Source organism: Leptodactylus fuscus, chromosome 3, assembly GCF_031893055.1.
Source record: "Leptodactylus fuscus isolate aLepFus1 chromosome 3, aLepFus1.hap2, whole genome shotgun sequence".
Lineage (NCBI taxonomy): Eukaryota > Metazoa > Chordata > Amphibia > Anura > Leptodactylidae > Leptodactylus > Leptodactylus fuscus.
The window spans coordinates 98,812,613-98,840,558 of NC_134267.1; the positions used below are offsets into that span (position 1 = coordinate 98,812,613).

A 27,946-nucleotide genomic window follows, 5' to 3' on the forward strand; every position below is an offset into this window, starting at 1 on the left:
ATTGAATTAGACCATGGCCTACATGGTGATACCCATGTCCTAATTTTACAAAAGTACCTCAGTTGCAGTTACCAAAACATCTAATGGTTTTACAGCCACGAGGGTTGTAGGTACCAATTGTGACTGTTAACGGCAGGTACCCCCTGTATAACATAGTCAGCACCCATGACAGCAGAAAGCTGAAGGAGAGCAGGAGGCGCAGAAAATAAAGAGGAATCTGAGGCGGAAGTCGTGAACAGCCTCTTACAGTGTATTATTATAGTAAATGAAAACATGAGAGGTATCTGTTTTTGTTTTATTATTTTACAATTAACAGAATTTTTCACATTTGTAAAATTAGTTTCTCCCAAATTATGGACCCTCCCTTGAGGTCTTGCAGGTTGAGAATAACTGACAGCAACTTTACTACCATCTTGTGATATACAACACGACTTTCATTTGCTCTTTTTGGCCTACTTAATTTTTTTCTTGTTTAACTTGTACTTCCAGTTGACCAAACCATAAATGTGTCAGAAATATTTAATCTCACATAATCTCACTGTCAATTTCCTTAAATAAAATTTGAGATGTCCTCCATGCTGTTCTGCTTCATAAAGGGAAAAACACAGTTTATATAGGAGGCGACATCAACATGTTGCATTGCACAAACTTGCAGTTCTTTGCAAACAGTAGCACATCCTTCAGGTATATCAAAGTTTACTATATAATTCTTGTAATAATTCTGGAAGTCAACACTTTGTGGCTTTTGAAATCTTGAAATAAGTTCTTGCAAACTTTCAGGCTGTAGATCCTTAATGTTGTACTCTTTGGTCATAATATATTCCAACTCCCATATGGCTTCTTTTCTTAGGTTTGCATCAGTAAGATTTAAGTAGTAATGGTAGAGATCCTAAAATGTAATCATAGAAATGTTATTGGTAACGTAACGCAAACCTCTTGTTAGAATGATATACTAGTGATTAGAGATGAGCGAACACTATTCGGAACAGCCGTTCCGAATAGCATGCTCCCATAGAAATGAATGGACGTAGCCGGCACGCGGGGGGGTTAAGCTTCCATTCATTTTTATGGGAGCGTGCTATTCGGAACGGCTGTTGCGAATAGTGTTCGCTCATCTCTACTAGTGATCCCACCAATATTGTTTCACTTAAGTACTTAGGTCCACACTTAGAACTGTAGATGTGTCTTTGTTCTGCTACATTTCCATCCAAAATAATGTCTGTTGTGTATTTATCTACTGTGAAACACATTTATTAGCTACTCCTCACCATGAGCCACATATGTAATGCACATCATTTAAAAATGTCCACTTGTAAAGATTTTGCAGAATTTATTGTTTTTAATGACATCTAATTAGAAAACATTGTTACATTTTTTTTAGAATCTATACAATTAATCTATATTTCTTGCTGCATGCTGTAACCACTAGCGTCTGCATACAGATGTGAACAGTTCCCACAGGGATCAGCGCTAGCTTTATAAATCTGTATGTAAGGAAGGCTACATGCATACGACGTGATGGTTTTTATTGTCTACAAAAATGATTACCAAAAAATATGTCCACATCAATATGTCATCCAAAATTACTGATGTGCAAAAAAAAGGGAATGATTACAAATACTTTTCTGGGTGAGTTTGTGCTGAAAAAAATGGACAGGAATAGGACTTGCACCTCTGTGCATGGTTTTACAGCCCCGATTCTCATCTGTATTATCTTAGACGTGTATGGGGCCTTATCAATAAATAGATCCGTATATTTTTCATAGTTACAGATCTGTAATTGTGAACAATATATTGAAAACAAATACAGTTGTGCTTTCTCCAAGCAAAAATAATTTTATTTGAGGTCAAAATCCGCCTGCAAAAAACTGTGTGAACTGCCCCTAGGAGTATCTAAGGTTTATTCAGTACTCATTCAGACTAGACTATCTTAGAGTAAGTTCACATGCAGTTTTGTTGGAATCAATAGGAGTCGCTCAGGTCAGAAGCGAGGTGCTCATTCTTCAGGCAGTTTCGTCTCGCGATTTGGCCTGAAGACACACTTTCCTACAGACTAGGCCCATTCATTGGGCCTAATCCAGAGCAGAGTGTGCGGCTGGATGCCGGTGCCGTGCATCGGCTTTCTGTTGTAGCTACCCGGTTTTTGGATCGGAACCTGAGGCGGGGCTTACCCTTAAACTGTGCCATATTTTCCAAAGTGTCTAATTCTGTTTTATAAATTTTGTGTACTGTTACACTGTTTAGTCAAATTTTCTACCAATTATTAGCTGGCTTCAAAATTTTGGTGATTTTTGGCACAAGGTGTCATAACTTAGGCCACTCCCTTTTTCGCATGAGGTCCCATCTTTTTTCATAAAGGTGTCTAAAATACTTAATAAATGTGGTGCACAGCATGTTATACAATTGGGGATTTTTTGGCAAAAATTAGAAGTCTTCCACATTTTGCAAAATTAAATATTCCCCATTTTTTGCATTAGCAAAGTCTCTCCCAGAAAAGATTTCAAAGCAGACTGGGGTTTGAAGATGTGTTGCTCAAAGAAGGACCAAGAAATGGCAACATTGAGGACCATAGACAAAGTGGTCAGTAAAGGAAACAAAGTGAAGATGATAGACACATCAAGTTTACTCCCCTTCAAAATAGAAGGAGGTTCAGCAGTGCCACCAGCTTAGAACTGCCAGAATGCAGTGGGACCCAGGTAAGACAATCTACTTTTTGGAAAGGTTAGGACAGAAGTGGTCTTCATGGAAGAATAGAGGGGAAAAAGCCATAGTTTCCACATGGAAATATGGCCAAGAGACTCAACTATGCACAAAAAAATATAACAACTTAAAAGGCTTTTCCAAACTCCCTGTCTCAACTGAGTGCAGATAAATGGCAGAAGGTGTTCTGGACTTTTGAGTCAAAATATGAAATATTTGGCTGAAATAGAAGACAGTTTGTTCACCAAAGGTCTGGAAAGAGGTACAATAGTGAGTATTTGCAGGCAACAGTGAAGCATGGTATCGTTTCCTTGTAGGTCTGGGTCTGCATTTCGGCAATGGAGTTGGTGATATGTTCAGAGTAATTGGTGTTTTCAGTTCTTGGAAATATAGAAATGTACCTGTCCATTATACAATGCTGTGAGGGAGGTTCATTGGTTCCAAATTTATTCTGCAGCAGAACAACAACCCCAAGGACACAGCCAATATCATTAAGAACTATTTTTAGTGGAAAGAAGAACAAGGAGTCCCAGAAGTGAGTCTGTCTGCGATTACATGAAGAGACAGAAGGATTTTAGTAAGCCTACATCCACACAAGATCTGTGCTTAGTTCTCCATGATATTTGGAACAACCTCCCTGGCAAGTTCCTTCAAAAACTGTGTACAAGGGTACTTCGAAGCATTGATGCTGAAGGTAAAGGGTGGTCACCCCAAATATTGATCTAATTTAGATTTCACTTTTGTTCATTTACTTTGTATTTTTTAATTAACAAACATAAACTTTTTACCATTTCCATTTTTGAAAGCATTCTTACTTTCCACACCTGTAAATTTATATCGATAAATAAATATATAGTGGCTATATGCATGTATTGTAAAGAGTCACCTTTAAGCTGTAGGTATTAGTATCATACTGGTACAAGCGGAATCCTGGGTTATTGGAATCCTTCTCTGAGGCGGACTTAATGGGTGTTACAGCGGGTGCAACAAACACTGATCCAACTGGCTTGTCTGAAATATAATATAATAATAATTCAGTTATAGAGGTGTCCAAAATGATTTAGATCTGTTTGGCATTAAAAGGGTTATCAACTTCTTAAAATATATAAAGCAACAAATGCTACATGTGTTGGCATGTGATTGGTGCAGCAAATCTATGTCTTCAGTGCACTACTTCTGGCATCATGTCCAGGCTGAGCAATGATGTTACAGTATGGTGATATGCTACCCAAACCCTTGACAGGCAGCACTTCATAACACAACCACTAGGTGTTCATACATATAGGTAGATATAGGATAGCCTTCTAATAAAAGAGCATCACAAAATCAAGTAACTTTAAAAAACTGGTCATCTTTTGACACATAAAGGATAGTAATTATAATGTCCCTATAACAGCGCAGGGTACTCTTAATTGCTGATGAGTGTGCACTTCATCACAAAATGGGGCTGACTCTCAATGCTCTATAGTAGCCCTGGGTCAACGTTTACACTACTTTTGTAGTCTAAATCTTGATGAATGTGCCTCATTCTGACCCCCCAAAATGCCACATGCTACTATTTTAGTCATAAGTGGCCTTAACTAGTCACAATTCACTGATCTATAATCATTTTACGTACATGCCGTACATACAAGTGAGGCAAGTAAGGAAGGACAGATCTTTATGTATCTGGACATGTCCAGCTAAATATCTGGTGCCGAGACGTCAGAGGAGTTAATGCCCGCGATCGATCGGCATTAGCGCCAGGTGTCTGCTATGTAAAACAGCAGACATCTGGTGGCTATGGAGGCTGCCCAACTCCCAAGCGGTCGCCATCTTTAAACACCTGGCATCCGCCGTACTAATATGGCAGATGTCGGGAGGGAGTTAAAAGTGTCTTTTACAAGGAAATGATGCACCTATCGGACTATCTGATGGTTTGATGGTGTTTAAATAATGTAATTGTGCATTTTAATGTATTACTTATTTTAGTCTCAGAATTTCGTAAGAAATGTGGCGGTGAAGTACATTATTGATTTATTCAATATGCTCATATATTGTATGTATTTGTATATACAGTGCGTTATTGTGCATTCTTTCTATCATGTTTTGATTAATACATTGATATATATTTATTGGGTGATCTGTGTGCAAGTTAGTGTTGTAGGACAAAGCCTTCAATAGATGACACAGAGGCCAGTGTTAGGCCTCCATCTACCTTCACAACTTATCAGCAGCCTGTGATTATATGGGGGTGTTGCTGATATGATAGGAGTGAAACTACAGCTGTCAAATTTAGATGCATCTGTCACTGTTACTAATACATTGCCATTGATCATTTCATTCTCCCCGCTCACTACGCCCACTGCGGTGTCTCTACATGTGGTGGGTATTGAACGAGGTAACAGAATGAGAACCCTGGCACTGGAAGGGTGTCTTGGGGGGGGGGGGGAGTACATATTCACTGCATTCCCACTTCCTAATGCAGAAGTGGATCACAATGAATAGAGACTTAAGTTTCAAAACAGGTTAATGTTCCTGAACTATAATTTGTATAAGAATAATGATGTTCCCCTTTTTAATCAATACTCTAAATTAACATAAGAATTGAGTAAAACTTCATCCCTTAACAAATATTATGAATAATCTTACCTTTATCATCCAAAACAACCATGATACTATCACGGTGAGTATGCCCATAAAACTGCCCAGCAATAACATCACTATAAGTGCGGAAAATTTTCACCAGTCTTTCATTGAATGAATCTCTCATTGCTGTTATGAATGCAGCAAATGGAAGAAATCCAATGGGAACGTGAGCAATGATGTACACCTATAAAAAGAAACATTAGTATATGAACAACAAAACAATCATGTAATAAGGGACATATTTTTAGTATTATCATTAATAGTTGAAAAGTAGTTACTAATACTCTAAAGAGGTTATCATTCAGATCATCAGTATTAGATTGGTGGGGATCTGACTCTGGCATCCATGCCAAGCATTTGTTTGATGAGTACGGTAAGCAATATGGTGGATGTCCAACATACTGCAGCATTATCTCATAATTGTGAAGGGAATAATGGTGCAAAACTGTGTACTTCTCACACGATGTAAAGTATGGCATTTGCAAGTGCAAACCACTTGAATGGGCCGTGACCCCTTCAAACAGATAATCAGTGACAGTGCCAAAAGTCAGACCTCCACTATTATTGATCACCCACTTTATCATATAGAGGCTGTACAAGTTACGAAAAGAAGCTAAAACATCATTACTCAGATAGCTGCTCACCTAGAAATCTAGCATTGCCTTTTTGACAGTCCCCCAAGTGTCTCTGTACATGCAGATGACACAAGACTGCTGCAGGGAATCAATGGCCGCAGCAGCCATGTGCCCTATTACTAGCGTCAGGTCTCCCATCACTGAACCATTGACAGGCTGAAGGGTTCACCTCCTGTCTATGTGTAAACATAGACCATATGAGAATGCCAGATTACAGGGTGAACAGACAGATTACAGAGTAATGATTTTTATTTATTTATTTATTTTTTTTGTTTGGATCTTGTTTTAACTGTTTAGATAATCCCTTTATATAGTGACACTGAACTGATTTGCATATATGAATGTGCTATTTACAAATGACATTATAATAACATTTATATATACTGTATATTGCCAACCATGTATGTCTGGGAAAACAATGCAACATAAGGAAACTAATAAGAATTCCAGAAAATCAATCTTGTAACAGTAATCATTTTCCACAACAAGCCAGGTTCATACCAGTGAATTGACCACTAGGTGGAGACTCAATGCCATGTTTTGTTAGCATCTACTTTTAACAGTTGAATGAATAAACTACATCCTGTGGCTGCTGGGAGGCAATACAAATTAAGACTTCTTTCATATGCCCGTTTTTTCATTAACATGTGCTATCAGGGTTGACTTGTCTATTGACAGCACAAAGACCAATTGTTTTCATGAGTAATAATGATATCAAAGAGTATGTGTCGCCAGAAAGTTACCTATTGTTTAAATCAAGTTTTTAATATTTTTTTAAGAATTTATGATGTTTTTTATTTTTCAAGTTATTATCCAAAAAAAATGCTAAAAAAGTTGCAATTCCAACTCTTGCTGCTAAGCCTAAAATAGTTTTTCACTTCCTGTTCCTGAAGATGGACTGTGGGCCATAGACACAATGGTCTGGAGCAGTCCCTCTTGACTTCTATGGCGTAATTTTCTAGGTATGCCTCTGTGACCTCTGAGGAAATCGGAGTAGATAAGTTGTGACATCAGCTATTGTGACTGGTGGATTCTGTATCCTATATACATGATAGCTGTGATCAGCAGTATGCTGATAAGGGAAGTGGCTGCTAAAAAGTATCCTATAGAAAACAGGAAATGTCTGCATATTATTTTGCTTGGTGGCCAGCGTGAGAATTGCAAAAACTTTGTGGTCTATTAATTATAATGTGTAGAAATATGGCAAGGATAACACTGATATCAAATGAAAAAAGTAACTTTTACTAGTGATAATTAAAACCCCATAAATAAGTGAAAAAGATAAAAGTGATATTCAAAACAGGCTACCCATCAAATATATCCCACAAGCTTCTGTATGTATCAGAAGACTCCTGCTTCACGCTGAACTTGTTAGCCTAGATATAAGATACGCCATTCAGTAGACACACCTATTGTCGGGATTTGTTGTTCTATCAATATCACTGATTATTTGCTATAGACACAACTTCCAAGGTTGCTACATTACATGTGTGAAAATAGATTTTGCTGCACACACTGTTTTGTGATCAAAGGAATATAGAGATTTATTTTACAATATAGTTAACGCCTTTTGACATAATGCAAAATATTGGCATAGAAAGACAGGCTAGATCAATTAGACCTTAGACCTTCATCAGACGCGATCTAGTGTGGTAGCAGGATCAGTATAAGTGTCAAGGCATGACCTTTTTTCGCTAGCACCACATATAATTTTAGAGTGTGCGGTACCATTGACTTTTTTGCCGCTACATTACATGTGTGGCGTAGCGGAGCGCAGAAATAACACATATATGTGTCAGCCCCAGTTAGATGTAAGTCAGTAGCATGATATTTAATCTACTGCTCAGCTGCACGAATTGTGAATAATAGATGAATAAATCCTTGCAGGTTGATATATGTCTGCCCAACTCTAGATCCTAGACCTATGTTCGGCAGGTGAATTTTTATAACTGAACAGGACACCCTGGAGGGTTAGAGGCAAGGGATACACACATCTTCCCCATTACATCCTTCCTAAAGAGGGACAGCATCAGGTGTTAGGATATAGTAGACCCGTGCTCACTAATGCCTATGTATTTTCCCTCTATTCTGTCCACTAATTCACCCCCCAACAGGTTCTAAGTTAGTTGATCGTGTCTCTTGACACGTTTCCCTTTGCCGCTATCTTACGACATAGTTCGTCAGGAGAGTTGTTCCCTATTGATAAACCCCAGATACAGTTATAGATTTTTGTAGTGACAACCGCAGTTCTCGGCACCCTGATGGTGGGTGCCGATACTTCAAATCTCTGCCGCCCAGCGTGAGAATTGCCATAAAAACAAAACCCATTAGAACCCAGATGTCATGTTTTTTCTTATTTTACCTCATTATGGATTTTTTTTTCGGTTCCCAGTACAATGTAAAGAGTATTAAAATTTTTATTTATGAAATATCATTTGTCCTGCAAAAAATAAGCTGTTATATGGCTCTGTGAATAGAAAACTAAAAAATGTATGGTTTTTGAAAGGCAGAGAGTAAGATAAAAATTCAAAAATGAAAAATGGCTGTGGCAGGAAGGGATCACCATTAAAGATAAATATAAGGACAGAAAGGGACAAAATCTCTGCAAATTTAGGTATCATAAGTCATCCTTCCAACCCTTCCCATGCCCATTTGATAATTCTGATTCCCTCCCATGTACCTTCATGCCCAAAACAGTATTACGCCCCTTGTGCACTCACACAATATAATGTCCCCATGACTAATCTCTCCCTTGTGACCCTGACAGTGTAATGTATTAATTTCTTCTCTGCATCTCAAAGGCCATCACTTTAAAAGTAAGGAGGTATGACTGGGCGACTACCCCATGAAGTATGTCTCCGGGTGACTACCCCATGAAGACATGCCATGTGTGCATATCACAAATGAATAGCCTAAGCACTAATAGTGAATGTATTCTAGAGGTCTTCTCTACAAGGAATAAATATTACATAATAAATACATACTTCTAGTCGATTGAAGCAAACATTATTAAGTGCTGAGTGTTTAATAACCTTGTAGGCGTTGGACACTGAAAAATTCCAAATAATCAATAGCTGCTCAAGAACAATTGATTTAGTTTACACAGCGGCTAAACATACAAGTACAGTAAGTAAAGTTATAAACTTTCATGTGCATTAGACTGTTACCTTCTCATTGTTTTGGCGAGAAAGTTTTAATGTTTCCTCCAGCCATATAAACTGGTCAGCTGGGTCAGTGATATTGACGGTCTCTTTATTTGGACTGTAGTACAAGTTGGTGTTTAAGCTGATGATTCGAAGGGGGTGTGAAGTTCCATTTGCTTTGTAGATCTGTGAATAGTAGCCTCCTGCAAGACCAAATGGAAAATATCATCTGGTTACACAAACTCACAAATATCTGTCTCATTTAAAGGGAAATTGTTAACCTTAAGCAAAGTGTTTGCTATGGTTTTATGAACTATTGCTGTTTTGTTATGTTTTTTAAGATTTTTTAATTTTGTTATGATATTTAAAGTGTTACTTCATTGACTTTTTTTAAAAAAAAATTTGCTATTGTGTCAGGGAGAGGGTTCGTGAACAATGTCATAATATACTTTATTAAACTTCCTTTTAATAGAAAACATGAGGTTGTAAAGTTCCCATTAGCAATGCTCTAACTAAGGCCTCGTTCTGACACGTGTTTACGTGTCTAAATGAGCAGCGCGTTACTCCGTGGGAACGGAGCCTTAACAGCTCACTTATGGGGCGTTCACACTAACACCGCTGTCTGCACCGGGATTTCCGTCCTAAACCCTAGGGAAACTGGATAGGGAACAACTTGCCGGCAGTAAACTATAAAACCCATTCATTTGAATGGGTTTTTAAAGGTAACCGTCTGTGTCCGTACGAGGCCTCTCCGCCTGGAAACCATTTTTCTTTCACAATCACAAAGTCATACATGCAGGACTTTGTGTCCAGGCAGAGGGGCTGCATAACAGACACCAGCGGTCAAATGAATGCGTTTTAAAGCTGACCACCGGTAAGCCATCCCCGCTCCAGTTTCTCTGGGGTTTAGGATGGAAACCCTGGGGCGGACAGCGGTGGTAGTGGTTGCTAGGGAGAATGTCACAGCCTATTTTATAATGAAAAGGAATTTAGATATGGTAATAAAGTATATTATAAAAATGGTCACCAAACACCCCGACAAAATATCAAAAAAAAAAAGAAAAAAAAAGAAATGAGAGCTACATTTTAAGGTTCTATACTTTATCTACATGGGATATGCAGACAGTACAATCCAGTGCTGTGCTATCTCTCACCCCAAGATGCGCACATATTATTGCATCCCCTAGATCAGTGATTTTCAACCAGTGTGCCGCGGCACACTAGTGTGCCGCGACACATGGTCGGGTGTGCCGCGGGGAAAGTTCCCCAATTACACTTACCTTTCTCCTCGTTCCCTTCATTCTTCTCGCCACTCTCTCTCTCTCTCTCCGTAGTCTGGCTACGTCATCACATCGCGTCTCTAACTGTTAGCAAGACCGCGGAGAGAGAGAGACCAGCGAGGGAACAAGGAGAAAGGTAAGTGTAATGTGTACACTGTCTGCACAGATGGAGGGGACATGAATCTGGGGACAGACATGGAGAGGACATGAATCTGGGGACAGACATGGAGAGGACATGAATCTGGGGACAGACATGGAGAGGACATGAATCTGGGGAAGACATGGAGAGGACATGATTCTGGGGACAGACATGGAGAGGACATGAATCTGGGGGCAGAGATGGAGGGGACATGAATCTGGGGACAGAGATGGAGGGGACATGAATCTGGGGGCAGAGATGGAGGGGACATGAATCTGGGGGCAGAGATGGAGGGGACATGAATCTGGGGGCAGAGATGGAGGGGACATGAATCTGGGGGCAGAGATGGAGGGGACATGAATCTGGGGGCAGACATGGAGAGGACATGATTCTGGGGACAGACATGGAGAGGACATGAATCTGGGGGCAGAGATGGAGGGGACATAAATTTGGGGGCAGAGATGGAGGGGACATGAATCTTGGGGCAGAGATGGGGGGGACATGAATCTGGGGACAGAGATGGAGGGGACATGAATCTGGGGACAGAGATGGAGGGGACATGAATCTGGGGGCAGACATGGAGAGGACATGAATCTGGGGGCAGACATGGAGGGGACATGAATTTGGGGGCAGAGATGGAGGGGACATGAATCTTGGGGCAGAGATGGAGGGGACATGAATCTGGGGGCAGAGATGGAGGGGACATGAATCTGGGGGCAGAGATGGAGGGGACATGAATCTGGGGGCAGAGATGGAGGGGACATGAATCTGGGGGCAGACATGGAGAGGACATGATTCTGGGGACAGACATGGAGAGGACATGAATCTGGGGGCAGAGATGGAGGGGACATGAATTTGGGGGCAGAGATGGAGGGGACATGAATCTTGGGGCAGAGATGGAGGGGACATGAATCTGGGGACAGAGATGGAGGGGACATGAATCTGGGGACAGAGATGGAGGGGACATGAATCTGGGGACAGAGATGGAGGGGACATGAATCTGGGGGCAGAGATGGAGGGGACATGAATTTGGGGGCAGAGATGGAGGGGACATGAATCTTGGGGCAGAGATGGAGGGGACATGAATCTGGGGACAGAGATGGAGGGGACATGAATCTGGGGACAGAGATGGAGGGGACATGAATCTGGGGGCAGACATGGAGAGGACATGAATCTGGGGACAGATAATGAATGATAATGAAATTTTGTGTACGTCGAAACAGGCCCAGGTTTCACACTGAGTGAGTATAAATACATTTAGAATCTATATTATTAACTATATGTATAATATGTACTGTTTTAGTGTCATTTTGTGCCATTTTGGTCGGTGGTGTGCCCCGGGATTTTTTAAGTGTAAAAAGTGTGCCGCGGCTCAAAAAAGGTTGAAAATCACTGCCCTAGATCACATAATTAAAACGGTGTCTATGTGATATCTTCTCTGCTTGTTAGAGGAAGAGAATGTTATTTGCTTGGTTAATAGCATCACCTTTGACAAGCAGAGAAGCCACTCTTATGAGTAAGCCTGATCACATAGTAGGAATCCCTGCTAACAAGACAAAAAAGACACAAGGCATGTCAACCTCTGAACACTATAAAAAAGAGGGGTGAAACACTAGGAAGCACTATAATAAGTTTAGAACATTACATTACAAATCATGCTTAGAATGATATGTTTCATAGGATAACCCCTTTAAGCAGAAGTGGTCTTAGGTAACTCAGTATTAGTAATTCTTTGCTCTACAGCCAACAAAGATCATTTGCATTGCTTGTAAGTTTATTAAGTAACATAGGAATTTTTTGCAAGTTTATCCTTTTGTTTCCCCTTTTTGGTGAAATCACGTGTTTGACTGTCAGATGGTAAAGTAATATACAGGTAGCACAGTAATACCTTTCCGAAATGTGCTGAGGGCTTCATCACACAGCCATGGTTTCCAAAATTCTGCCACTGCAGTATATATCTCGCTTCCTGATACAGGAAGTTGGTCCTGAAATACATACGAAAGAGAACACTGAATATAGTTCTACTGAAAGCTTCCAGGCTTGTCTCAGCATTTCTTCTATTACAGTCTGCTCTATGCAGTTATAGTTAGGGTGTTTGGAAGGCGAGGAGTCAAAAATGAAAATCAAAAAATGTCTCTGGTGGGAAGGGGTTATTATTCCTTTATAGTGGTCTAAGCAATGTCTGGCTGATACAGAGCTCCAAATCCACTGCACAGGCACAGAGTTAACAACTTCTCCAGAATCTGCGAATAACAGAAAATGGGGAAAATGGAGAAAACATAAAATAACAGAATTATTGGTCAATGGTTGAATCCCCTGTTGTTCCAGAACTACTTCTCCTGTGCTCTACATCCATCATTGTTTACAGTGCTGCAGTGAAATTGAGTCGCAGCAGTCAGCAGTGGTGATGGCGTTTGGCTGTAGCAGTCATGTGCAGACAGCATGTCCTTACTAAACAATGACCAAAGTAAAACAGTGAAGCAGAAAGTGGATAGGCAGGAGATTTAACAGGTTTAACAGGGATTTAATGGCTCTTTTTCAGTGTTTTGCCCCAGAACATAATACAGAGATAATGTACTGTACACACATCGCAGTATCTGCTGCTTCTATATACTACCAAGACCTTTGACTCATACCCTCGTGTTGTTGTACACTGGAGTAGCCCGTCACACCACTGAAAATACCAGAACATTGCAACACAGTTTCTTTTAACCAAAAACGTGTCTAGTAACATTATAAATACAATGTTTCCCCTCTCTTCATGATCACTGACATTGGTTTAAAATATGACATCAAAAAACTGCATTAAAAAGGCATGTGTGAAAGCACCCCAAGGAGAAGCAGGACTAACATGATTCATCAATGTTGTATAATTTATAACCTAACAAATCTTTTCTGTTCTTTTCCTCTCGGGATCTCATTAGTAACATGTACATAAGAAATCCCTGATGTTTGACTGTGGAAAGCTGAGATAGGATTTGCCTTTCTCCCCGTATACACTCGTATGTCGATGTAATATAAATGTTTAATTTCTATGAGGGATACATTAAAATTCTTGTAATCTGGTTTCAGTTATTTGATATATCGGTTATTTGCCAAACAGGCCACTATCCCAAAGCCCTTCTCATCTAGATTCACTAAATGATACAGTGTCATAAAATATAGGCACATGCATAATCCACAATAGTAAATGAATGGTAAATATTACTTTTCACAATAATTGTGAGCATTTAGTTTTATTGTATCTAATGCTTAGATTTACTCAAGACCTGCAAATATACCTGCTAATCCCACTTGTTATACTCACAATGGTGTGGGACGTTGAGATATGGGACAGTATATGTGTTACATATATATACTATTTCATTGCAAAATTTGGAAGAAGAAAAATACCTGGGGCCAGTAGTCATGGTTGCCAAGTGCAGGAAATACAAGCATATCGGGTAAAAGGCTGCGAATAGTGGAGGTCATATTTCCAATGACCTCTATCACCAATTTTGTGGACAACTCATTTACAGGTACATGAGGTGGACTATCTCTGTGGAAGAAAAATATGTCTTACAGTTATCTTTGACAATTTTACAATTATATTTTTGTTCTTTCCATAAGTTCTCATTATGTTAAGAGTGCAATTATCTTTTATTGTCTAATGAAACAGTAAAACATTAAGCTCTTCAAATTGAAGATGATCAATAACATCCAAGAAATGTGACCAGACTAGATAAGATCTGGTTTGGCCACTTGAGTATGTTTGTGTGGTTAGCAGATGATCTAATAACAGAGCTTACACATTTAATGCCCTTATGCTGAGGCTCCACGTTGCAGAAACGCAGCTTTTTTTGCTGCAGATTTTGCAGCATTTCTTTTTAGCCAAAGTCAGGACTGGATTGAGCAGAAGGTAGAAGTATAAGAACATCCTATAGATTTCCCATTCCTTTTGTATCCATTATTGGCTTTGTCTCAAAAACTGCAGCAAGACCTGAAACAAAAAACAGAGTTCCTGCAATGCCTACGTTGCGGAAACGCAGTTTTTTTTTGTTGCAGTTTTTTGAGTCAAAGCCAGGAGTGGATTGAGCAGAAGGGAAAAGTATAAGAACTTCCAATATATATTCCATTCCTTTCGTAGCCATTCTTGGCTTTGGCTAAAAAAAAAAAACGCAGCACAATCTGCCACAATAAAACTGCGTCTCCGCAATGTGGGACCTTAGCCTAAAGAGGTTTCTTAGTCTATAGTCTAGGACAGCTCCCTCTTATACAAAATTATACTGACATTGAAAGTTATATATGGCTGGTCTCTACAGAGTTTTTCAGTTTTGTATTCTTATTTTCCAATAATGCACTACCTGTCCTTAAACCTTTTATAGAATGATATTAAAAAAAATTTACCCAGTCCATATCATGAAATCAGCTTTTTCTACAGATGTTTTTATATATTCGATCGATGATAAGATAAGTGAGTATGGAGAATCACACATAAAGTCTCCAAAAATTCCAGGACTTGACGCATTGACCCCCTTAGAAGACAAGCATACTTTGGAGTGATCCTCAGTAAGGTGATAGGAGAAATCCAAATGAAGATCTGAAATATGCCAAAATTGCCCTATACATAAAAGAAAATCATAATTAATAATTTAATTAGTAAAACAGATCCCATCATATTTGGTGATATACACCCCAGAATCATTCCATTGGTTAAATGCATTGGATGACTGAAGTGAATCTGACAGTGAATTTGTTACGATCAGAAGACATGACCTCTGAATAGGTTGGGTCCTTTCTTTCAAATTAATATGGAATAGTTTTCTAATAATTCAGTATCACAACTATTGTTTTTGCCTACCAGTCTGCCTGTTAGGTCCTGCCACTGACCTAACACATAATTATAAAGTAACACATAAATATAAAGTAGAATTCTCAAGTACCGGTACTCATTAAAACTTATAGGGATAATACATGTGCATATACTATACAGAGTGAACATGATTTTGAAAACTCTACAGATTGAAAGTTTACAAATATTCTTTTTATATTCCAATTTAATGAGAGCTCAGTTACAAGGTGCACCATAGAAGTAGTGTTTTCTTCTGCTACTTTCAAATCCCTCTTGTGCCCACAATTACATCCAGAACCTTTCATGTCTGCTCATCGCTTTTTGACCTATGAGATGAGCTGATGTCGCGACCCAGTGGAGGAGATTTAAGGATAGGAGTTATAGTGCAAGGCCGAGCACACTCCAACATACACTCCAATCCCACTCCTGGGCCGGAAACAGTCAAGGGGGGTCCTGCAGCTCTACCAGATGGTGGTGGTAGTAGTAGTATCTCCCGGGGTGATTACAGTTGGAGAGGGGTCCTCTCCTCTCTGAGCCTGTGTTTGGAAGGACCCTGATGGTGAGGCAGGCACTACTCCCAGTCTCCAACACCCATATATGAGGAAATGGGAGATTTATTTGGGGGAATCCCTGTTGGACCTGTCCTGGACCGTTATCTGAAGATGATTGGCTACTGGTTCTTCACCTTCCACTCTTTCCCTGCACACCTATCTTCTCAATTTTAGCGTAGAAAAAAAAACTACTGCTCCTTTACCATATATGACTTTCTGGTGTCATGAGCGCTTAAGTGTACCTGAGTCTGCTTTATTTCTGGATTCCTGTTTTATACTTTGCTTGTCCTTTAAAAATTCCTAATAAAAATTATAATTGAAAAAAAAGACATTGAAGTAACCTGGCACCTGTATGCATGGAAATGTATAGCGATGCCTGAATTTATTCCATAACTGGTTTCATTACTGGTATCAGTTTCTAAAGGCCCTATTAGACTGAGTGCTATTTCTGAATGAGCACTGAGTAGCACATTTTGATTACACAGGCCGATGCAGAGGACATGCAGGCGGTATACTTCCATTGTCCATATGGCAGCAAAGTACTTATACAGAGCAATGTGCTGCCGTTGAATGATGAATAAGCAAGTTTGGTCATTGGGTGATTGTTGGCCTTTTTAGTCAGGCCATCTAATTGGATTATAAATCACCTAATAAGGCCTTTAGTTAATCTAATAACTGGGCAGGAATGCTATTCCATTAACAGAATACAGGCTATTATAAATATAGCCAGTAATACACTGACTTGCATGAGATAGAAGTAGTGGGAATTTGCCACTTCCCTGCTATTAGATTCTTCCAGCTGAAAGATACAGAGAGTTTGATAAGATAGCAGGGAACTTATGTGCAAACAAGGGCATGTTCAACCCATTAAAGAGGAACCTACAATGTAACACCTTCAAGGTGATCTTTTCACTGGAATGTTATACTAAATGAGTTCTTTTTATTTTATAGACTATATCCTTAATCATACATGCTTGCTCTCAATGTAGCTCTATGAAAGTGCAGAGCTTAGTCGTTCTGTAAATCTCATAGAGGTCGAATGAACCTGTTTGACTGTTGTTCCGCCTTGTTGCAGTTCTACGGTTGGGAGAAAAAGGGATCTAAGGATATTTGCTGAGAGATCAGTGAATAGTTTGATATCCTTTAGCACTCAGACATTTATGCACTTGAAAGGTAGTGCGATGGACATCTTCAACAATTGGCTATTTCCATTGTGAGGATTTATGACTTGCTTGGACAGGTGAATGAAGAGTTAACTCAAGAGTGAGCTGCGCATGTAGTGGTAGAGTAGATTTAGGATTAGGGGTGTTTGGCACTGTAAATAGACGCATCATGAACACATGTTGAATTGTTGCCTTGTTGTCACTGTGTATCTGTACCAGTGAGCAGTGCATTATGTTGAATTTGCATGTATGATATTGCTTTAAGAGATTCAGGTCATTACATGGTCAGTTCTGGTTGTCTGTAGAGACTATAATATATGCTGATCACTTAGAGGTAGAACAAAGTTGCACCCATGACGTGCACTGCAGGAGTTGTTTGTTACTTTTCCATGATCTGACTCAGGCTCAGGCTGTCCACCGGGGTACCAGTGAATCCTCAGAGGGCTGCTGTTTTTTTTTCAATAAGCAGTGGAGGGCCAGTTATGTTCCCTATTAACTTACCTAAACCCCCTTGCTTACTGCAGTGTTCCTCTTCAGCCTCCAGGGCAGGGTCAGACTGGCCCACCGGGAACCAGGGAATCCCCTGGTGGGCCCCGAGCCCTGACTGTTAGAACTCACTTTGTCAATGCAAATGCATTTGTTAGGGGCCCGAACGGGACAGCCAGGGTCCCCAATCGGGCACCTAACCAATGATTTGCATTGACAAAATGAAGGCTAATAATGTCAGGTGCCGGATCGGTAACCTCCAGGACCCCAGGCTGCAGGCAACAATGCAATAATTAAAGATGGCTGGCTGCGGGCAATTGCCCAGGTCCTCAGCACACAGGGGCCCCTTGCCAGTGCATACTTTCCCTATCGGGAGGACATCATTGATGCTGCAGCATCAGCTAATGGCTGCTTGTCTTTTAACCCTTCCGGGCACTTACCAGCCTCAGCTATCTCTGCCACTAGCTGCCACTTCATAAAGACTTGTCCATGCTGCCTGAATTTCCCCCCCTCCTCCTTATAAAATACTGAGTCATCCCTTACATTGTAGTGTGTGGGGACAGGATCACAAATTCAACATGAGCCAACAGTGCGGTGCTGCTGCAAAAAAGGCTAATAAAATTCTGGGATGTATTAAGACATGCATTGAATCTAGATCAAGAGAGGTCATTATTCCGCTGTACTCTTCCCTGGTCAGACCACACCTGGAATACTGTGTACAGTTCTGGGCGCCTCAATTCAAGAAAGACATCGATATATTGGAGCAAGTCCAGAGAAGAGCAACCAAAATGGTGGAAGGTCTGCGAACCATGTCCTATGAGGAGCGGCTAAAAGAGCTGGGATTGTTTAGTTTGCAGAAGAGAAGGCTGAGGGGAGATTTAATAGCAGTCTACAAATATCTGAAAGGTAGTCACAGTGCAGAGGGATCTACCCTATTCTCATTAGCACAAGGAAGTACAAGAAGCAATGGGATGAAACTAAAGGGAAAGAGATACAGATTAGACATTAGGAAAAACTTTCTGACAGTGAGGGTAGTGAGAGAGTGGAATAGGCTGCCACGGGAGGTGGTGGACGCTCCATCAATGGAAATCTTCAAGCGGAATCTGGATAAACATATAGCTGGGATGATTTAGGAAGACCTGCACTCGCAGGGGGTTGGACCCGATGGCCCTTGAGGTCCCTTCCAACTCTACCATAAGAATAAGAATAAGAATAAGGAGCAGTCTGCTGCAAGTACTGTATGGTTGTATATAGGTATGTGTGAGTATATACAGTATGCTATAATAATGTGTATGTGTGAGTGTATGTATAAATGTGAGTATATATAGTATTCATACATTCATATAAGTATATATAATTTGTATATGGTATATGAATGTATATAAATGTATATATGCTCTAATAATGTATATGTGTGATTATATATGAATGAGTAGATATGGTAGATCTAGGAATGTGTAGATATATAGTGTGTGCAATCCCATCCACACATTGCAATAAAATACACACAGTGGAAACTCTTGCGGTTTTGGAAATCGCAGTGTGTCACTTATACCTACAGAAACACCGGCAGTGTCCCTATAGGTATAATGGAAGCAGAAGGTCCTTAGAGGAAACTTCTGTGGAGTTTTAGCAAAAATCGCTCTGGGAAAAACTCATGCGTTGCCTCCGCTTTTTGCTGCAGGACACTGTGTTAGGCCTTACCCTTCATTCACATCTGTGTTCGATATTACGTTCAGGGAGTCCGCATGGGGACCCCCCGAACAAAATACCAAATGCAAATGCAAGCGCTGTGCAGTGAAAGCACACGGACCCCATAGACCAGTGATTTTCAACCTTTTTTGAGCCGCGGCACACTTTTTACACTTAAAAAATCCCGGGGCACACCACCGACCAAAATGGCACAAAATGACACTAAAACAGTACATATTATACATATAGTTAATAATATAGATTCTAAATGTATTTATACTCACTCAGTGTGAAACCTGGGCCTGTTTCGATGTACACAAAATTTCATTATCATTCATTATCTGTCCCCAGATTCATGTCCTCTCCATGTCTGCCCCCAGATTCATGTCCCCTCCATCTCTGTCCCCAGATTCATGTCCCCTCCATCTCTGTCCCCAGATTCATGTCCCCTCCATCTCTGCCCCAAGATTCATGTCCCCTCCATCTCTGCCCCCAAATTCATGTCCCCTCCATCTCTGCCCCCAGATTCATGTCCTCTCCATGTCTGCCCCCAGATTCATGTCCCCTCCATCTCTGTCCCCAGATTCATGTCCCCTCCATCTCTGTCCCCAGATTCATGTCCCCTCCATCTCTGCCCCAAGATTCATGTCCCCTCCATCTCTGCCCCAAGATTCATGTCCCCTCCATCTCTGCCCCCAAATTCATGTCCCCTCCATCTCTGCCCCCAGATTCATGTCCTCTCCATGTCTGTCCCCAGAATCATGTCCTCTCCATGTCTGCCCCCAGATTCATGTCCCCTCCATCTCTGCCCCCAGATTCATGTCCCCTCCATCTCTGCCCCCAGATTCATGTCCCCTCCATCTCTGCCCCCAGATTCATGTCCCCTCCATCTCTGCCCCCAAATTCATGTCCCCTCCATCTCTGCCCCCAGATTCATGTCCCCTCCATCTCTGTCCCCAGATTCATGTCCCCTCCATCTCTGCCCCCAGATTCATGTCCCCTCCATCTCTGCCCCCAGATTCATGTCCCCTCCATCTCTGTCCCCAGATTCATGTCCCCTCCATCTCTGTCCCCAGATTCATGTCCCCTCCATCTCTGCCCCAAGATTCATGTCCCCTCCATCTCTGCCCCCAAATTCATGTCCCCTCCATCTCTGCCCCAAGATTCATGTCCCCTCCATCTCTGCCCCCAAATTCATGTCCCCTCCATCTCTGCCCCCAGATTCATGTCCTCTCCATGTCTGTCCCCAGAATCATGTCCTCTCCATGTCTGCCCCCAGATTCATGTCCCCTCCATCTCTGCCCCCAGATTCATGTCCCCTCCATCTCTGCCCCAGATTCATGTCCCCTCCATCTCTGCCCCCAGATTCATGTCCCCTCCATCTCTGCCCCCAGATTCATGTCCCCTCCATCTCTGCCCCCAGATTCATGTGCTCTCCATCTCTGCCCCCAGATTCATGTGCTCTCCATGTCTGTCCCTAGAATCATGTCCTCTCCATGTCTGCCCCAGATTCATGTCCTCTCCATGTCTGTCCCCAGATTCATGTCCTCTCCATGTCTGTCCCCAGATTCATGTCCTCTCCATGTCTGTCCCCAGATTCATGTCCTCTCCATGTCTGTCCCCAGATTCATGTCCCCTCCATCTGTGCAGACAGTGTACACATTACACTTACCTTTCTCCTCGTTCCCTCGCTGGTCTCTCTCTCTCCGCGGTCTTGCTAACAGTTAGAGACGCGATGTGATGACGTAGCCAGACTACGGAGAGAGAGAGAGAGAGCGGCGAGAAGAATGAAGGGAACGAGGAGAAAGGTAAGTGTAATTGGGGAACTTTCCCCGCGGCACACCCTACCATGTGTCGCGGCACACTAGTGTGCCGCGGCACACTGGTTGAAAATCACTGCCATAGACTATAAGGGATCCATATGCTTGCCGCGCACTGCCCGCACGAATCATGTGGTCAGGAAAGTAGATTGTGAACTACTTCCCTGTCCGCATGATCCATGCGGAGATCTGGTGGGGTCTGTGTGCTTTCACTGGCACACCGCTTGCAGTTGCGTTTGGTATTCCATTCGGGGGAGTCCTCATGCGAACTCCCCGAACGGAATACCAATGCAGATGTGAACGAGGCCTAAGCCTTATAGTGTGATGTACAATATATTGAGACAACAAGGATTAGGCCCAACAGTGAGACGCAGCTAAAAAACACTGTGGGGGAAAAAATAGCGCTGAATCGCAATGTATTTTTCCACAGTGTTTCTCATTGCGCTTTTGATGCATTTTCCAGCACTTTCTCTCATTTGCTCAGCTGAAAGTAACAGGCCATGTAAAGGTGTTTTTCGGCAATGTGGAGCTTCAGGTATTTATGGCTTATCTTGAGCAACAGGATGTTAGCCTCATCACTGCTCCCACACAATATGGCCCCATCACTGTTCCCCATACATTATGGGGGACCAGTGAAGAGGCCATTGTATAGGGGGGACCAGTGAAGTGGCCATAAAAAATTTGGCCCAAACAACCCCTTAAAAGAGGTTGTCCATAAACTGTAGTGATCACTGTGACGTAGGTGTAAAAATAAAAAAAATAAAAAAAACCTTCTTACCTGTCCCAGCACCCCGTTGTTCCATGCCTGTGTCTGTTTGGTCTCATGGATGCGCCTCATTTCTGGAAATCCTGTACCAAATTGGTCTAAGCAGTCACTTGAGGTGCAGGACTCCCAGCAAGAAGGTGCCGGCACGAGACTGAATGGATACTGGCGGCGGACAAGGAAGCCCTGTGAACAGGTGAGTGTGTTTTTTTATTTTAAATCTCCCGCCCGGCACATGAGTTGCTCCAATTCCTGGACAACCACTTTAAAGGATTTATCCATCTTTCTAATATTGATGGCCAGTCCTTAGGATAGGCCATCAGTATTACACTTGCAGCAATATAACAGCCAGGACCTCTGCAGATCAGTTTCCAGGACAGCGTGGCTACAGGTTATGGTAACATTTCTAGGAGCCACGCTGCTCACTTGCCATACAGGATGCAGCAGTGGGTTTAGGTAGTGCAGTGGTGCACATCGTATGGCGGGTGAGCAGCATGACTCCCGACATGTTATTACTTTAAGCTGTCCTGTCTCGGTACTGCTGATCTCCAGTGCCCTCGCGGTGGGCCTCTAGAAACAATTCCACTGGTTCGCCCCAGACACCTCAGTCCGACACTGCTTCAGGGCGCCTCATGCGCCGCAAATTAAGTAATCAAAACATGATGACTTAATGCCCACTTAAAGCTGATGAGGGAGGAGGAGGTGCAGGCAGGAGCACGGATCAGTAAATGAATACAGACAGTTCCCCCCTGTTCCTGTGATCAGGTTGTTAAAAATACAACTGGATTGCTGAACCTGACACAGTTCTGCTACAGGTAGAGCAGGAAGCCACAGGCTTCCAGCTCTACCACTACCTGACTTGTAGACCCAATTGAGTCTGTGGCCTCCAAGTTGTGTGGGATAAGGGGTAAATATCTATACTTATTTGTCTGCTCTCTGCCACAGTAAATTGCAACAGTGTGCCTGGAGGAAGAAGGATCAAACCAGGATCCTTAAGGTAAGTAATTATCTGGTACTGCTGTAAGGGGGACCAGTGAAGGGGCCCCTTCACTACTTCCCCCCTCCCCTCATACAGTGGCCACTTCACTGGTCCACCATCCTTTATGGGGACCAGTGATGGGGCCACTATATTGTGTGGGGCAGTGATGGTGACTAATAGCCTGTGGGGGGGGGGACATTAAAGTGTGTTGGGTATTAGATATGAATATTAAAGCCTTGTCTGATGAGCTGTATGACGCCATTTCCAGGGCCTATCCTCTACACAATATAGGTGTGGAAGCAGAAATCTTCTTCCACTGTATAGAGTCCAGGCACCTTCATTGCATCTGAGTACTCACTGGAGTCAGCGGGTGCTGAGCTGCAGTGACGGCGCCCGGTCGCTAAACAGCAGAAAGATCCTAGTGGCATGTACAGACATCACATAATGCCTTTCTGTTAAGGAGATGTACCGTGGTCAGTGTTTCCCTGCCCACTATCATGGTGATCTGGGGCCCCAGCCATCTCCCTCTGCGACCACGATCATTACACCCCTGCATATGTCTCAGCTTTAAGAAAGGTTTCTGGGTTATGTACAATCTTAATTTAGATAGTTGTTTCAGCTATTATTCTATAAACACCTTCCCGGTGTCACAACAACTAGTAAAGTCAAATGTCAGGGTTATAATTTCTATGTAGATGTACCGGTTGCTCTAGAAACAATTCCACTACATATGATAGATTGCTTTGGCACACTTTTTATGGTAATTCTGTATAGAAGTCATTATCTCTGCATGATCTGTATGTAAATATAGCTTGCTTCATAATTTGTGTTAGCCATGAATGTATACTCATTGACTGAAAAATAATAGATCAAGGAGTTGTTGGAACTAAACAGTTCAGTAGTTGTTTCCTCCATAGTCTTGCCTGATGTTTTATATCCTGGGGTCTAGTAGCATGCTGCCTGGCTCTTGCTTGGAACTAAGACCCACTTAGCTCTGTATCCTAGCGATATGTGCCCACACAGCAGCAAACCTCAGGCAACAGCAAGATCATTGGTGAATAAAGCCACTGCAGTGTGATTGGGAAGGATACTGATACTGATCGGCCTGACTCTGCACCTAAATGTCATCTCCCCAGCCTTGCAAAACTAATGGAAGTGCTCGTTGCTCTATAAAGGGCTTACCCATGCTCAGGGCATAAACAGACATGAGGCGAGATGAGTATCTCGCCTCAGGCGGCATTTTATAGAGTCCCTGAGGGGTGGCACTCACACTGTCTGAAAAGCTAGTCATAGCAGTGACTATTTCCAAATCACCAACTTCCCGAACAAACCATAGCATACAAGTTTTCTGTCATACTTTTCTTGTCATAACACGACAACTGCTAACCCTGAAGTGTAGGGACTATTTCTGTAACAAACGTAGTCTGGACTACGTTAGACTAAAAGGGGTTAATCACTGACTGCAACTAACCCCAAGTACAGAGAATTCTCCTGTAGCAGAGTCACTATTAGCTCACTGCTTTAACAATGGCCTACATGTACTTATGAACCGGGGACAATTTAAAGGGACTGTCTGACTAAATGTAAAAAGAGAATAATAATACTTTTTAAATGTCCTGAATTCCAGTGCTGTCAGCCTGATCCCTGCCCTTTTCAGTCCCACTGGTACATTAGCGTTAATTTAATCTTTTTCACATGACTGCGACAGACAATCACTGGCCTCAGGTGTGATCTGTCCATAAATGGTAAATGATTCCTTAGGCCAGTTGTTTACATGTTGTTTGTGGGCCAGTGATGTGACCACAAATGAAGCATCACCACTTCCGATCCAGCGAGGGTCAAAAGTTATGGGGACTGGGCTGCCAGTGATGCCATCCTGCCCTTATTCACTTTTTACATTGAATTCCACAGCCCCTTTAATCCCCACCTACAGATTGATTACAGACAGTATACAAATGTAATCATGAACAGCAATTAAAGGCAATGCATCTGTTTTCCAAGGTTTTCAGCATAATGTAAGTTATGTTTGGGGGTAGCCAAGTCAAGTAATCTCTATTCCAGGATCTGTTAGTGTTGCTGTTCATGGAAATTGTTATCATTATCAAACACTATCTCAGGAGTTGTCTACCTAAAAATATCTGCGATGTCACATAATGTGCATAATCTCTAGATGATATCTGAATAAAACCCTTATTGAAATGATGGGTGTAGCCAGTGATTAAAGTAGTGTGCATCTGTAACTGGGTCTGCTATATATTGTTTTGTACTGGACATATTGCACATTTTCTGTGACAAAACTTTAGTACAGACTCCGTTTACATTCAGCAGAACCAAATGTTTGTGAAAAAAATATTCTAAATGTCTTTTTTTTCAGATATTGTTACAAATTCTTTAGTGAGCAAATTTTGTTGCACAATAAATACACATATTCATACACACAAAGTATGTGCACTTATACTTACACTGTCCAGGACCTTACTGTATGTCTATGAGCAACAGAAATTTTGCAATGTTCTGAATATGCAGTAAAAGGCCCACAAACCAAATCAGTTTCAAGATCACTGTTGGCTGCGTTTCTGCTGTGTCAGTACAAGAGCAGCTGAGCAAACCTGTTCTGCTGACCAGATACTAAGTGACTGTTTAAAGTCAGTGTTGCTGGAGCCTGTGTTGGTGTTAACAAATGAAATGAAATGGTGCATGATGTTTGATAGATTTGGACCCTCTATAAGTCTAAGAGGGAGTTCACTCTACTCTTACTAAAGTCTATTGCAGTCTTCCATCATAGGATGACCGCAACGGACTTTAGCTGTCACAGAGAACGATCAGAGACTGATTCTGTCTCCATTGCCATTGTTCCCATTGACCCACAACATGACTGACCTTACTTCCTTCATGTTTACTCTTGTAATGGAAGATAAAGTGTTGCTTACAAGACTTTCTCTTCAGTTACAAAACTAATCAAACATGATGGAACATAATGTTTACATTACTATTAATGGGAAGGGAGACAGAATCAGTCTCTGACCGCTCTCTATAACAGCTAACGTCTGTTGCTGTCATCCTAGTAACAGTAGTGTGAACTCCCGCCAATACTATTGCCCTTCTGAGTTATTACTGCACTTTCTATGCCGCCCCTTTAGTGGAGCAAGATTGAAACAATATCTCAGATGTTTTAAAAACACACATTTTCGCACTCATTTTTATGCTAAAGCCCCACGTAGCGGGCTGCAGCAAAAAAGTGCTACGGGAAAAAAAAACGCAGCAGCTACATATCGTGGTTTTTCCTGCAGCGCTTTTCACTGAAAATCCAAAGAGGTCTATTCCGCTATGCTACGTTTGTTCCCATGGTATTTCCACTGTGGCCAAACTGCTGTCTTTATGCCACGTGGGGCCCAAGCCTTAAAAAGTAGGGCAAATGGTGTAAAAATGTTCCCCTATTTTGTGACTTTTTTATTTCAGAATTTGTGTGCAGGGTTTGATAAATCCCCAGATTTAACAGTTATCTATTTTCCTCCCAGAAATGGCATCACTCTTGTCCCATGGTTGATAGTATTACAGCTCATCTGCACTGAATAGCTGCAATACCAGAAACACAAGAGCGGCAGCCCAGACAAGTTTCAGGTTCCATAAAGGACAGGTATGTATTTTGCAGAATAATTATTTGCGCTTAAGCACTTAAAGGGGTTTTCCAGGCTACAATTAAAGATTGTCAGGGGTCTGGAACACAGGCCCCTGTCCAATCGGTTTTTGAAGCGCTCCAGCCTCTTTAGTACTTACCAAGCAAATTATATTTGAATGGGACTGAGCTATGATCAGGTCATGCGACACCATGTGACCCTTGCAGATCCTAAGGATAGGTCATCACTTTAAGGCCGGGACCCCATGGCACAGAAACGTGGTGATTTACCTGCAACAGAAATGCCACTGGAAAAATTGCAGCGTTTTACAGTACAGGCAAAGTGGATGCGATTCTAGTGACTCCCATGCCCACTTTGCGGTAAAAACCGCCATGCGGACACACTGCGATTTCCAAACAGACGGTGCGGTTTTGGAAATCGCAGCATGTCAATTATACCTATGGAAATGCCAGCCGGTTTCCCCATAGATATAAATGAAACAGAAAGTCTGCGGAGGAAAACTCTGTGAACTTTCTGTCTAAAGCGCTGCGGATAGAACCGTGATGCGTTGCTGCCGTGGTTTTTCCGCAGCGCTTTATTGCTGCGGGACATCCCGTCTTCCTTAACTTTAAAGTTCCAAAAAGGAAACAAACCCTTTAACCTTTAAGGTATTAAACAATGCGAAAGATCTCGAGTATCTACAATTGTACATATTTAGAACAGAGCTAAACAACAAGACTGTAAATAAATAGAACATGGACTGTTCTGTCCTTATACTGTCCTTGTGTACACATTGAGATACTTGTGCTGGTAATATAACTCTATAGAGATACTTCACCTTTCCTTTGTATTGTAAACAGAGCGCACATATCACTAGACTTGTGTAACATGCCACCATAGTAGTCTGCCAGCTGTATACTGGCTGCTGTACTGACCTGAGACGTCTTTACTGTAATCTCCAGGCCTCACTGGAAGAGCTGAGGTAGCGAGGGGGGCGAGAAGTATCAACAAGACATTGAGAGACCCCATGTCCTTCTGCCAGAGATCTGCGATCTGTAGGCTATACCTTCACATGACTTTACTTTTATACTTAGAAACTTCCTTGTTTACACAATGTTAGGCGTGAGTAATGGCTCCGGTTACAGCAATTAACCCCTGCATTCTTGGTAGCAAGTAGAGGCAAGAAACCACAGAAAACATGCCAGAAAAACTTTTTGGATAAAAAAACTTCTAGACACCATTTGTTACAACAGAAAATACCGCACTGCTTGAGGTCCTAACTCTGTGTAGTTATTTATCTGAAATATATATACAGCATATGAAAATACATGAACAAATGGAAGAGTGAGACGCCTGTATACAGTGAATATCATCGGTTTCTTAGGCTATGTAGCAGAAACACAAAGATTGTGACTGTGGTGGAAATAGCATAAAGAAATGTTGCGCATTACAGTGCCAGCAAAGGGAATGAGATTTTATTCTCATCCATGCATTGCAGAAAAAAAGAGCTGGGGAAAAC

The 27,946-nt window shown here is 41.7% G+C and overlaps 1 protein-coding gene across 1 annotated transcript; it reads right to left on the minus strand.

The window, feature by feature from the left end:
• Positions 1-349: 349 nt before the first annotated feature.
• On the minus strand, positions 350-27,498 carry SMPDL3A (sphingomyelin phosphodiesterase acid like 3A). Its single transcript, XM_075268069.1, has 8 exons — positions 27,363-27,498; positions 14,912-15,125; positions 13,919-14,063; positions 12,414-12,510; positions 9,131-9,309; positions 5,332-5,512; positions 3,587-3,711; positions 350-889 (listed from the first exon to the last, which is right to left on the minus strand). The coding sequence occupies exons 1-8, from the start codon at positions 27,454-27,456 to the stop codon at positions 551-553; spliced, it is 1,374 nt and encodes a 457-aa protein (XP_075124170.1). The 5' UTR covers positions 27,457-27,498; the 3' UTR covers positions 350-550.
• Between the last annotated feature and the right edge of the window lie 448 nt (positions 27,499-27,946).